The 13,415-nt window shown below is 41.6% G+C and overlaps 1 protein-coding gene across 1 annotated transcript in view; it reads right to left on the bottom strand.

Moving 5' to 3' along the window:
• Window positions 1-13,415, bottom strand: part of LOC140707981 (epidermal growth factor receptor-like) — a 91,462-nt gene that overhangs the window by 46,894 nt on the left and 31,153 nt on the right. The window contains exons 5-6 of the mRNA XM_073002560.2: window positions 3,075-3,143; window positions 463-581 (exon numbers count right to left, since the gene is read on the bottom strand). Coding sequence (XP_072858661.2) covers window positions 463-581; window positions 3,075-3,143 — 188 coding nt within the window. The remainder of the gene's footprint in view (window positions 1-462; window positions 582-3,074; window positions 3,144-13,415) is intronic.

Here is a 13,415-nt window from a genome sequence, read left to right as displayed (position 1 = left end):
CCAACAGTGGATCCTTTGGTTAACAGAAATGATTATGCAGGAAAATTATGTAAACGAGGAACAAAGTAGTTTAGCCTGGCTTATAATGGTAATCAGAAGAACAATTTCTTTTTTTGAAAAAGGTAGTCAATAAATATTATATGCCAGTTCAAGGGATTTGCAAAAACATAAATCTTGTCTGGCTATCCCAAACAAGAATAAATTGAGCTGGCTAACAAGGAAAAATAGAAGAATAGATCTTGATGGATATTTGGCAATTTTAAAATATTTATCTGATTAAATTGAAGATTAAATCTGTATCAAAATGTAGCATTTCTCTTCGAGGTTTTTTTTTTTTTTTTTGCAATAGATGCAGTGCAACAAGCCATTCAAAATCTATCCATTGCAGCTTTACTGCTGTTTTAAAAAAATCAGCTGTATAGTTCTGAGAGAACGCTATGAATGTTTCTTTGGCCTTCTTACCAAGCAGTCACTATCTCTAGGGCCAGTACATCCTGCTGCACACTGAGCATGGCAGCAATCACATGGCAATGTCCCTCTACACCGGCCTGAACACTGTGCTGCACAGTCAATCTTTGTTACTGAAAAGAAAAATAAATGAATAAGCAAGAAAACAAACAATCATTGTTACAACAAAGGAATGGCAGTGATGAAATAGGTCTTTCTCAGCATCTTGGAAGGGGAGTACATGTACAACATACCAATCATCAGCATTTTTTTAACAAAAGATTTTTTTGTTTTTGTTTTTGCAGAGCACTATTTGAACACAAGATTATCTAGTGAAATGTAGGTTTCAAAGAGATTTAGGTAGAAAACGTAAGGTAAATTGGATGCACTGTGATAATATCTGTGATAATATCTCCAAATCTGCACAACCTATTTGTGTATCACACAAATCAAACAACCTATTAGCATATCATGCTTACTTTATAAATTGGATGCATTACTTGTTGACTGCTTTTCTACTACTGTATTTCAATATAGTTCCCTTAGTAATCACTGTTCTGAGAAAGCCTGTATAGCGGAATGGTTAAAGGACTGGACTTAGAACTAAGAGATCCAAGTTCAAATTCTTGTTCAGTCACAAAGTTTACTTGGTGCTCTTGGGCCTAGCAGTACCTCTCAGAAAAAATCCATCTTATAATGTTGTTTTTATGAAAAGTGGGGAGATGCTGCATGTCAGAAAAGGCAAGTTTCCTAAGAAACTGCTTTTCCACAGAACAGAGAGGGTCCGGAATGATCAGCTCCTTATCAGGCAAAACCGGGTCCATTAATTTTACCCTAGGGCAGCTAACTTTCATAAGCAAGTTCATCACACTGCATATACATAAAGAAATATTTACATTTTGGTACACATAGGAGCTTCTCTCATGAGATTTTTGTCAACAGTTTTTATTGATGGCAAACAATAGCCTCTATAAATCCATGAGAGGAATCACCCACAAATGACACACTGTCATCTCATTTACAGGGAAATTTGCAGGGGGAAGTGAGAGCAAACATGGGGGAAACAAGATGTTATTTCCTTCAAGAATATAGACTGAACACCTTACTGCAACTAGAAATATCCTAGCTTGCCCATCTTTCCCATATTCCACTTTTCATCATTACGTAAGTCTACCTATGTAACGCATACTCTCATCAGGCAAGGAAGATGCATAACATCAGCAATTGCAAATGTTCTTTTTATGGGCTACAGCAGTGGTTCTTAACCTTGGTTACTCAGGTGTTTTTGAACTGCAACTCCCAGAAACCCCAGCCAGCACAGCTGGTGGTGAAGGCTTCTGGGAGTTGCAGTCCAAAAACACCTGAGTAACCCAAGGTTAAGAACCACTGGGCTACAGCTCCCATAATCTAACAAGCAGCAATTATTCCAATGTTTTCATTGCTGTTTATGTACGTACGGGCTGCATGTCGTGTTGCAGAACAGATTTCAACTGTCTGCCAATCAGCCAAGGTTAAGCCACATAGTTGTGACATGTACATGCGGATTTCTCACAAAACAGTTAGCCAAAATAGTGAGTATTTATTTTGCCTTCTACAAAGACAAGAGACTTGCTGTTGTCTTTTTTTTTAATGAAACCCTGGAATCCCAGCCAGCTGATAGTCTAAACAGCATGTCTAAATTCCAGGTCTAGCCAACTGAATATGGCAACCTAACTATAGTTTACTATAGGTAATAGATCTGAAAGCACAATTTGCTTCAAATCCCACCTAAATAGGAATGCTTTAACTGTGGCCAATGTAAGTGTTGATGTACACTTATGCATTTAATATGGGAAGACGGGGCTGCAAGAAAGGGATTTATAATCCACAACTGATTTCTTAACCTCAGTTAAGGGAGAGTCAAGCATTATACTTACCCCTCCTGATTGGAACTGAAGTGCATCCATCCATCCATCCATCCATCCATCCATCCATCCATCCATCCATCCATCCATCCATCCATCCATCCATCCATCCATCCATCCATCCATCCATCCATCCATCCATCCATCTCTTTTGTTGAGCTCAGTATTTCTATGGTTAGAAACCTATCATTCCTGAAAAGATATATGTTTGGTCCACTAGTCAATATGATCTAAGAGAACAGATTACCATATTCTGAAATACTATGCAGGGTTATTGTAATATTATTAATTGGCTGAAATCCTGTTGTGGGCATTAACTGTAAAGAGAACATCAGCCTGTGATGTTACAATTTAATTTAATTTAATTTAATTTAATTTAACATTCTATTCCTGTTCCCTTGAGGTTTTGAGGCTCCCTAGGAATTCCTTTTGGCTGGGAAAGCCTTTGGGAGTTTCTGGACGGTCTGGGGAGCTTTTCTTAGTAGAATCCTGTCAGCAGGATTGGGACGGCTGCCAGCCATCCAACAGCAATTTTCTGATATTAAAGTGTCTTCAAGATCCCAAGACCTCCCCAAATCAAAATGGATTTAGCTTTCAGTTAAATTAAATTAAAGTGTAAAGTCACAGGATGATGCCATTGATACAATTTATGCTCACATAATTGTGACAACTGTATTTCATACATATATTTTTAAGGGAAATCAATTTATATACTGTACTCACTTGTTTGGCAGTTCTCTAGGCCAGGAGCCCAGCAATGCCCTCTTGTGCAATTGGGATGGCACACGGGGCCTAGAAAAGAATAAGGATAACAATAAGAGAAAAACTCATTTACAACGTGTTTCCATGAACATAAATTATTTCATGATGTTTTTAGGCTGAACATAATGTAGATTATTGGATAAGCACTATTGGGTAAGTGTTTCAAATGTTTGAGTGGATCTAAAGGACAATATCATCACAAACATCCTGCAACCAAACACTGATATCACAGTAACCAATTCTGTTCTAGATCATTGTTAAATAACATAGGAGTTAAAATGTATATTCCTCCCCAAATTGTAAATAAATTCTAAAGAGTGCCTACAAGTATCAACCCAAAACATGAAGTCTGCTTTTTTCCCCAATGAAAATATGCTAATTTTTGCAAGCTTTTTCTCCAAAGAAATATAAGAAGCCCATTTTAAATGTATTTCTAAAAACAGCTACAAAGAACACTAATTTCATTGCTGCTGTTGTGCTGTCCAGAATTTAAAATAACCTGTGTTCTTTCAGGCACAGCCAAAAATACAAGAAGACTGGACTCAGATACACATAATGGAGAATTGTAATTTTTTATTATTGTTTTGCCTTCTCCTATTATAAAAAACTGGCTGGATAGCTCAGTGGTTTGGGTATCTGGCTGCAGAGCCGGATGTCTATTTTGGGTTATTTGTTTATAACAGGAAAAGGTAACACATTAGATTAGAATATTAGTCTCATATGTGTGTGTGTGGATGTTTGGATACTATCCTCTTAAATGTATGTTTTGGCAAGCATGGTGAGCATGCACAGTGGCAAGGTTTGTGGCTCATATGCCCCCTAATCCTTTTAATAAGCAAAGACTGGAGACTGAGCCACACTGGGTTTCCCATGTCATTCTACCTTGGAAAACCATGGGTTGTTCTGTTAGCTGTATATTACAGATAGTGCATGACGTGCTGAAAAGCTCTTGATTGTCAACGCCCTGTAGTTTGCAAACTAGTTTCATGACTAGTCTATCAGGAGGTAACGCAGGCTTCCTTTGCAATCACTGTCACTCAGTCATGAAGATCTGTGGAAATCACAACTTTGGAACACTAACATAATTTCAGGTTCCACTAGAGCAGAGGTCTTCAACCTTTTTAGGTCCGCGGAGCATTTGGAGGGTGCGAGCTCCATGCGCAGATCAGTTGGGGGGTGGGCGCCAACAGCGGTCCAAACTGCGCAATCCTGAGAGTCGAGAGACTGGTGTCTGTCAGCAGTCAGTTGCTGCTGCTTGCCATATTCAAGCTACCCACTGCAAGGAGGCAAAATGGGGAAGGAACCAGAGGGATTATGGACACAGGCACCCCATGGTCTGAGTAGTGGTGTGACTGTGGGGTGAGTGCCTTTAACCCTGCTCCCTGCCTGCTCAAGCGGAGGGTTGTGGCTGGATGCTTTGCTCCCCCTTCTCCATGTGTGGGTTGCTGAACCCGAGGAACGCGGAGAAGGCACACGGTGGAAGAAAGCTGCAGTCTCTTTAAATCCGGGCTTGTTGGGAAGTCCCATCCCTCAGCCCCCACCCCTTCCCCGCCATGATGGCTGCTTTTCAATCCCTGCACGAACAAAGGGGCTTTCTCTGCAGCAAAGGAAGGGAAATGCCTGCCCACTGGAGGTGGAGGGGGCAGGCAAAGGGGGGGGAGGAGGAGGAGACAAGCAGCTGCTGCTACACCTGCAGCAGGAACGGCACCAGCAGCAGCAGTAGCCCCGGGCAGACCGGAAAATGGGCCACTAGTGACCTCCCTGTTGCAACCGGCCGGAAGCACAGGGTGATGGGGCAAGGTGAGGGGGGCTCTGCGAAGCCCTGACAGCCCTCCCGCTCTCCCTTGCAAGCCTGCATCCCCCCCAGGTCTGGCCTGGGGTTCCTCCAATCAAAGGCACTCCGGACACTTTTGGGGAAGATGCACCACAGGCTGCCTCTGCCTCGGGCTGCCCGCGACTCCAGGTTGTCACTGTTGTCCTGCCCCCCCTTGGCCCCAAGAGGCAGCCCTTGCAGTTGCTGGAGCAGGAGCGGCTCTGCCTTGACCCAGGAGTCCATTTGGGTGGCTGGTGTGAAGGTAGCGGAACGATTCTGGATCCGGCAGTGCCAGGGGCCACGAGGTGGGAGCAGCATCTGCTGCTGTTCGCCGGGTGGGTCAGGTTGGAAAGAGCTGCTGCTTCCTTCATGCCAGCCGCTCAAATGGAAACCCCCCTGATCAAGGTGGGGCTGCTCCTGCATCTCAGGGCCAAGGTAGGCACTGGCCCCTCCCTGCCCAGGCGGCTGCATGCCATTTGTTGGCAAAGGAAGCGGGGCTCCGGCAGCAGGGGAAGTTTCCCCAGCCGGAGAAGAAAGAGGCAAGGGCTGCTGGGCAGGGCTGCCATGAGCGACGGATCTGCTGCTGCAAGGGTGGAAGCAGGGCTTCGACAGGAGGCCCCAGAAGGCAAGCTGCATTTGGGGCCAGTGGCTGCAGGGAACACGCTCTCCTAGAACCACAGAAGTTCCACGGATGAGCAGCAACACCCTCGCCCAGCCCACCTTTCCCACCCAGGAAGAGTTGGCTGGGCAAGAAGTAGCAGTACAGCACATGTGATCCTGCCTGCCTGTTCACCCTGGGGCGGCACCAAGCCCAGTGGCCGGCTGTCAGTGCTTCCTGGGCGGGCTGCCCCGTGACAGCTTCCCTGTAGAGAAGCAGCACTGCTCTCCTGCAAGGGGCACTGGGGGAACACTTGGGGTGGTGATCCATGTCCTCGGCCCACTTCCAGCAAGCCCACAGACCAGCACTGGGCCACAGTCCTGGGGTTGACGACCTCTGCACTAGAGGACTTCCAGATCAACGTCATGACCATATAGTTCCAGAGAGAAAGAGCTCTATTCCCTGAGACTTTTTTCTGGCCTGCAAGGGGCTTAAGTCACGACGAAGAGGTAACAAGTGAGGGAGAGATATCGGTAGATCATGAAGATAATGACAATTGTTTTCTTTTGATTTGGGAAACTCCTCAAACCAGCAGAAGAAAAACAAGCCATCTGCTTGCTTGCAGCTTGTCCAAGTCGTCAGCTGATGGAGAAGTAAGCACTAAGTTTTGGATGTTTTACATTGTGTTATCAACCTGGGTGAGACTATTTTTCTCCTTGTTTTACTAATTTTATCAACACTCCTGGCCAGAATAACACATTAAAAGAATAAAAGAAAAAGAACAACTCTAAGCTGTCCCCAGCTGGAGAAAGGAAAGCAGCAGCAAAATAGCTGTAGAGCAAGGAATCCGTCCCAGAAAACAGCGGGCGGCCATTTTGTTTACCCGGTGGCCATTTTGAAACCACCAATCAGCTGTTAAAAATAATCAGTTTGCGATGCTCGATTCCTGAAGCAGGGAACCGATCATCGCAAAGCGAAATTCCCCCATAGGGAACATCGCAAAGCGATCACTTTTGAGATCACAAAAAATGCATCGCAGAGCAATTTCATCACTAAACAGAGCGCTCTATATGTGAGGCACCACTGTACTAAAAGCTTTCAATTTACCTTCTACTTAAACACACATAAATCCTGGTCGACAATAGATATGATCTGGCTATCTTCAGAATTAAAAACTGAAATACAGGAAGTAGAAATAGAAATCAATGTTTGGGCAGATAATAATCCAATGAAAATGCTGTGGAAAGGAGAGAGAAAAGAAAAGACAAGATGGACCTTAAACCAGGGAATATTGAAGGATAAAGAATTTGTGGAAAGAACTAAAAAAGAAATGGAATTCTTTTTCAAAGAAAATAAAAAAGAGCAAACATCCCTTCAAATGATTTGGGACACAGCTAAAGCATATGTCAGGGGATTAGCCATATCATATATAGCTAAAAGGAATAAAGAAAAAACCCAACAACTTACAAAACTGAAGGAAGAATGAAAAAACTGGAGTTAGATCTACAAAAAGAACCACAGAAGAAAATCCTTAAAAACCAGATGGAGATAGTAAAACATAAATTAAACTTAATAGAATCAGAAGAATTAGCTCAACAAGTTAAAAGGGCTAAACAAAAATTCTTTGAGAATGCCAACAAACCTGGAAGATGGCTATCCTATAGATTGAAAAAAGAAAAACAAAATAGACTAATAAGGAAGCTACAAGATGAAAATGGAGACTTACAATATCAAAAAGAGAAAAGTAAAAAAAACACTAAAGAATATTATGCTAATCAGTATGATACCCCAGAATTTTCCCTTGAAAAAACAATACATCAAAAAAGCAAACCTCCCTAAAGTACCAGAAAACATTTAAAGTCTCCTAAATGAGAAAATAACAATGATGGAAGTAATAGAAGCTATTAACAAACTAGAGGTATATATCACCTTAATACCAAAAGAAGATATGGACTTTACACATATAACAATTTTTAGACCAATATCATTATTGAATGTGGACTATAAAATCTCTGCAGTAATTATAGCAGAAAGATTGAAAAAAAATTTAGTGGAGTTCATCCATTCAGACCAAATTGGGTTTTTACCAAAAAGTGCAACCAAAGGATAATCTTAGACATATTAAAATATTATGAGCTGCATACAGAGGAACAAATGGCATTAATCTTTCTGGATGCCCAAAAAGCATTTGATAATATGAATTGGCAATTTATAATATAGGAAATAAAATCGATGGACTTTGGTAAAAACTTCATCAATGTAATTGAGACAATCTATAATGAACAAATAGCTAAAGTAATTGTAAATGGTGAATTGACCATTGGATAATAATAATATTAAAAAGGCACTAGACAGGTATGTCCGCTCTCTACATTGTTATTCATATCAACTTTGGAAGTATTAAATAGGAATGTGAGGAATGATCCAAAAATCAAAGGCACCAAAATAGAGGACGAGAGTTACAAATTACAAGCATTTGCAGACGACTTGGTGTTTATTTTGGAAGATCCGTTGGAAACAACATTGAGACTATTGGAGAAAACTGATGAATTCAGAGAAGTAGCAGGATTAAAGATAAACAAAGAAAAAACTAAAGTTATAGTGAAAAAAGTAACAGCCAAACAAAAAAAAAATCAACTCTCAGAGACGTCAGACCTACAAATAGTTTAAAAAGTAAAATACCTTGGAATATATCTAACTGCCAGACGGATAACTATAAAAGAAGATAATTATATAAAACTCCCCTTCATGTATTGCTGCCTTGTCGTGGCGAGGGGGCTTGAGTAACTCAGAGAAGCTATGGGCTATGCCGTGCAGGGCCACCCAAGACGGACAGGTCATAGTGCAGAGTTCTGACTAAACGCAATCCACCTGGGGTAGGAACCGGCAATTCCACTCCAGTATCTTTGCCAAGAATGCCCCATGATCAGAAACAAAAGGCTAAAAGATATGACGCTGGAAGATGGGACCCTCAGGTCAAAAGGCGTCCAACATGCTACTGAGGAAGAGTGGAGGACAAGTACAAGTAGCTCCAGAGCTGATGAAGTGGATGGGCCAAAGCCGAAAGGACGCTCAGCTGTGGACGTGCCTGCAAGTGAAAGGAAAGTCCGATGCTGGAAAGAAAAATACTGCATATGAACCTGGAATGTAAGATCTATGAACCTTGGGAAGCTGGAGGTGGTCAAACAGGAGATGGCAAGAATAAACATCGACATTCTGGGCATCAGTGAACTAAAATGGATGGGAATGGGTGATTTCAACTCAGATGATTATCATGTCTACTATTGTGGGCAAGAATCCTGTAGAAGGAATGGAGTAGCCCTCATAGTCAACAAAAGAGTGGGAAAAGCCGTAATGGGATATAATCTCAAAAATGATAGAATGATGTCAATACGTATCCAAGGCAGACCTTTCAACATCACAATAATCCAAGTTTATGCACCAACCTCCATTGCTGAGGAGACTGAAATTGAACAATTTTATGAAGATTTACAACACCTTCTAGAACTGACACCGAAGAAGGATGTTCTTCTCCTTCTGGGGGACTGGAATGCTAAGGTAGGGAGTCAAGAGATAAAAGGAACAACAGGAAAGTTTGGCCTTGGAGTTCAAAACGAAGCAGGGCAAAGGCTAATAGAGTTTTGTCAAGAGAATAAGATGGTCATCACAAACACCCTTTTCCAACAACACAAGAGGCGACTCTACACATGGAAATCACCAGATGGGCAACATCGAAATCAGATTGACTATATTCTCTGCAGCCAAAGATGGAGAAGCTCTATACAGTCAGCAAAAACAAGACCTGGAGCTGATTGTGGCTCTGATCATCAGCTTCTCATAGCAAAATTCAAGCTTAAACTGAAGAGAGTAGGAAAAACCACTGGGCCACTCAGGTATAATCTAAACCAAATCCCTTACGAATACACAGTAGAAGTGAAGAACAGATTTAAGGAACTAGATTTGGTGGACAGAGTGCCTGAAGAACTTTGGATAGAGGCTCGTAACATTGTACAGGAGGCAGCAACAAAAACCATCCCAAAGAAAAGGAAATGCAAGAAAGCAAAGTGGCTGTCCAACGAGGCCTTACAAATAGCAGAAAAGAGAAGGGAAACAAAATGCAGGGGAGATAGGGAAAGCTACAGAAAATTGAATGCAGACTTCCAAAGAATAGCAAGGAGAGAGAAGAGGGCCTTCTTAAATGAACAATGCAAAGAAATAGAGGAAAATAACAGAAAAGGAAAAACCAGAGATCTGTTCAGGAAAATTGGAGATATTAGAGGAAAATTTTGTGCAAAGATGGACATGATAAAAGACAAAAATGGAAGAGACCTCACAGAAGCAGAAGACATCAAGAAGAGGTGGCAAGAATACACAGAGGAATTATATCAGAAAGTTTTGGATATCCCGGACAACCCAGACAATATAGTTGCTGACCTAGAGCCAGACATCCTAGAGAGTGAGGTCAAATGGGCCTTAGAAAGCCTGGCTAACAACAAGGCCAGTGGAGGTGATGGCATTCCAGTTGAACTATTTAAAATCTTAAAGGATGATGCTGTTAAGGTGCTAAATTCAATATGCCAACAAGTTTGGAAAACTCAACAGTGGCTAGAGGACTGGAAAAGATCAGTCTACATCCCAATACCAAAGAAGGGCAGTGCCAAAGAATGCTCCAACTACCGGACAATTGCACTCATCTCACACGCCAGCAAGGTTATGCTCAAAATCATACAAGGTAGGCTTCAGCAGTATGTGGACCGAGAACTCCCAGAAGTACAAGCGGGATTCCAAAGGGGCAGGGGAACTCGAGACCAAATTGCCAACATGCGCTGGATTATGGAGAAAGCCAGAGAGTTCCAGAAAAATATCTACTTCTGCTTCATTGACTATGCAAAAGACTTTGACTGTGTGGACCACAGCAAACTATGGCAAGTCCTAAAAGAAATGGGCGTGCCTGACCACCTTATACATCTCCTGAGAAACCTATATGTGGGACAGGAAGCAACAGTTAGGACTGGATATGGAACAACGGATTGGTTCAAAATTGGGAAAGGAGTACGACAAGGCTGTATATTGTCACCCTGCTTATTTAACTTATATGCAGAATACATCATGCGGAAGGCTGGACTGGAGGAATCCCAAGCCGGAATTAAGATTGCCGGAAGAAATATCAACAACCTCCGATATGCAAATGATACCACTCTGATGGCGGAAAGTGAGGAGGAACTAAAGAACTTTGTAATGAGGGTGAAAGAGGAGAGTGCAAATAACGGTCTGAAACTCAACATCAAAAAAACTAAGATCATGGCCACTGGTCCCATCACCTCCTGGGAAATAGAAGGGGAAGATATGGAGGCAGTGACAGATTTTACTCTCTTGGGCTCCATGATCACTGCAGATGGAGACAGCAGTCCCGAAATTAAAAGACGCCTGCTTCTTGGGAGGAAAGCAATGACAAACCTTGACAGCATCTTAAAAAGCAGAGACATCACCTTGCCGACAAAAGTCCGAATAGTCAAAGCTATGGTTTTTCCTGTCGTGATGTATGGAAGTGAGAGCTGGACCATAAAGAAAGCTGACCGCCGAAGAATTGATGCCTTTGAATTGTGGTGCTGGAGGAGACTCTTGAGAGTTCCCTGGACTGCAAAGAGAACAAACCTATCAATTCTGAAGGAAATCAACCCCGAGTGCTCATTGGAAGGACAGATCCTGAAGCTGAGGCTCCAGTACTTTGGCCATCTCATGAGAAGAGAAGACTCCTTGGAAAAGACTTTGATGTTGGGAAAATGTGGAGGCAAGAGGAGAAGGGGACGACCGAGGATGAGATGGTTGGACAGTGTCATCAAAGCGACCGGTATGAATTTGACACAACTCCGGGAGTTGGTGGAGGATAGGAGGGCCTGGCGTGCTCTGGTCCATGGGGTCACGAAGAGTCGGACACGACTAAATGACTGAACAAACAAACAAATATAAAACTACTTAACCTAATAAAAATGGACCTAGAAAAATGGAAAAAATCTACAACTATCACTACTAGGAAGAATTGCAACAATCAAAATGAACATCTTTCCAAAACTAGTCTTTCTGTTTCAAACAGTGCCAGTGAAAATAGAGAAGAAATACTCTGATGATCTAAACAAGGCGATATTAAAATTTATTTGGCAAGGAAAGAAAGCCAGAATCAAACGGAAAATGATCCAAGAATCCAAGGGAGAAGGAGGCTTTGGTTTACCGGACTGGACCTTATATTACAAATCATCTGTCCTAATATGGCTGAAATAATGGATTTGTCTGAAAAACAAAAGACTTTTGTATTTAGAGGGGCATGACTTACAGTTAGAGTGGCATGCCTTTTTATCAGAAAGCTAAAACCCACAGGTATTTCCAAAACCACTTGTAGCGAAATGCCAAAAGGTGATGTCATTCCTGCCTGTCCATCACAGAAGCTCAAGGGGGAGGAGCCAAGGATAGTGCAGGAGGGCCAGAGTGGAATGGCAGTTAGGGTTTAGAAGTGAGCAGAAGAGGGTTAGAGATTTGAGCTGAGAGTGTTAGGAGAGGGAATTGAGATAAATGATATTGAACAAACAAGAACGAAGTTACTAGTACTACAAGAGAAATATTGATAGAAAGTACATAGTAGTTTGGAACAAAAGTGATTGCATACATAATCCAATCCGTGTTAAGACCTGATACAGTTCATACTTGATTTACCTTTATGATTTACTTGGCAATAAAAGAATATTTATTAATTAAACCTCTGATTCTTAAGTTCAATAACCCTTCGTGTTGGCAGCACACAAGTATAACATAATTGGTATCAGGAGAATATGTGGTGGCAGCGTGAAAGAACGTGATCCTTTGTGAGGGCCAAATAAATAGGGGCAACAAAGGAAGATCGCCACACCACTATATTAGAAACTCCTTATATATAATATGGGAAAAATGAAAATGTACACAAAAATACCAGTATGGGTTTCACCTATAGAAGCATTTGTTCATCCCAATCTTCTGAACTTTGAAAGTATTTTGACTTATACAGATATCTTAGATATAGATAGGAGATTAAAACCAAAACAAGACTTTATAGACCAGGGATTAGACGCATCATGGTGTCCCATAATGCAAATACAATCTAGATATGAAAGGGATTTTTAAAATGTGTGATTTTTATAAAAAACAGACAATATTTGACCAAATAATGTTAACATCAGATGATAAATTAATTAGGAAAATATATAAATTTATTTTAGCTTGGAAAATGGAGGACGATCAGGTCAAAGAAACGATGGTTCAATGAGTAAAAAATTTTGGATATAATATTGACTTTGAAAAATGGCAAAAACTGTGGTCTAGAAACTATAAAATGACAATGGCAACATCTTATAAGGGGAAGTTATATAAAATGTTTTATAGATGGTGTAGCATTCAGCCCTGCCCTCACCTGTCCGTCACAGCTGGGCAGTGGAACCTCAGCCAATGAGGGGACGGAAGATGGTGCAGAAGGGGGAGGAGCTGGAATATATAAAGGGGTGTATGATGTAAAGAGGGGGTGTGAGAAAGAGAGAGATTTTGAGAGAGTGAGTGATGAGTGTGTCTATGGGCCTGTGAGCTAAATAGTCAGTGAGGGAAGAGTCTGTGTGTGTCAGTGAGTGAAAGACCTTGATTAACATTTTGTGATTTACTTATTTTATTTTGTTAAGCCAATAAACCACGTTTTTGTTTTGAAATAACACTTGGGTTTTTTTAAAAAAAATATTGGATAAAATTGGTGGCAGCGACTGAAGAAGAAGAGTGAGCACTCCTGGAGGCCTGAGTTGGTAGAGGCTTCAGCGTGCCCACTACAGATGGCATTTACCATCCAATAGATTAGCTAAAATGTATTCTAGCAGGTCAA

This window comes from Pogona vitticeps, chromosome 6 (genome assembly GCF_051106095.1).
Source record: "Pogona vitticeps strain Pit_001003342236 chromosome 6, PviZW2.1, whole genome shotgun sequence".
NCBI classification, from domain to species: domain Eukaryota; kingdom Metazoa; phylum Chordata; class Lepidosauria; order Squamata; family Agamidae; genus Pogona; species Pogona vitticeps.
This window is presented reverse-complemented; position numbering and strand designations above follow the sequence as displayed.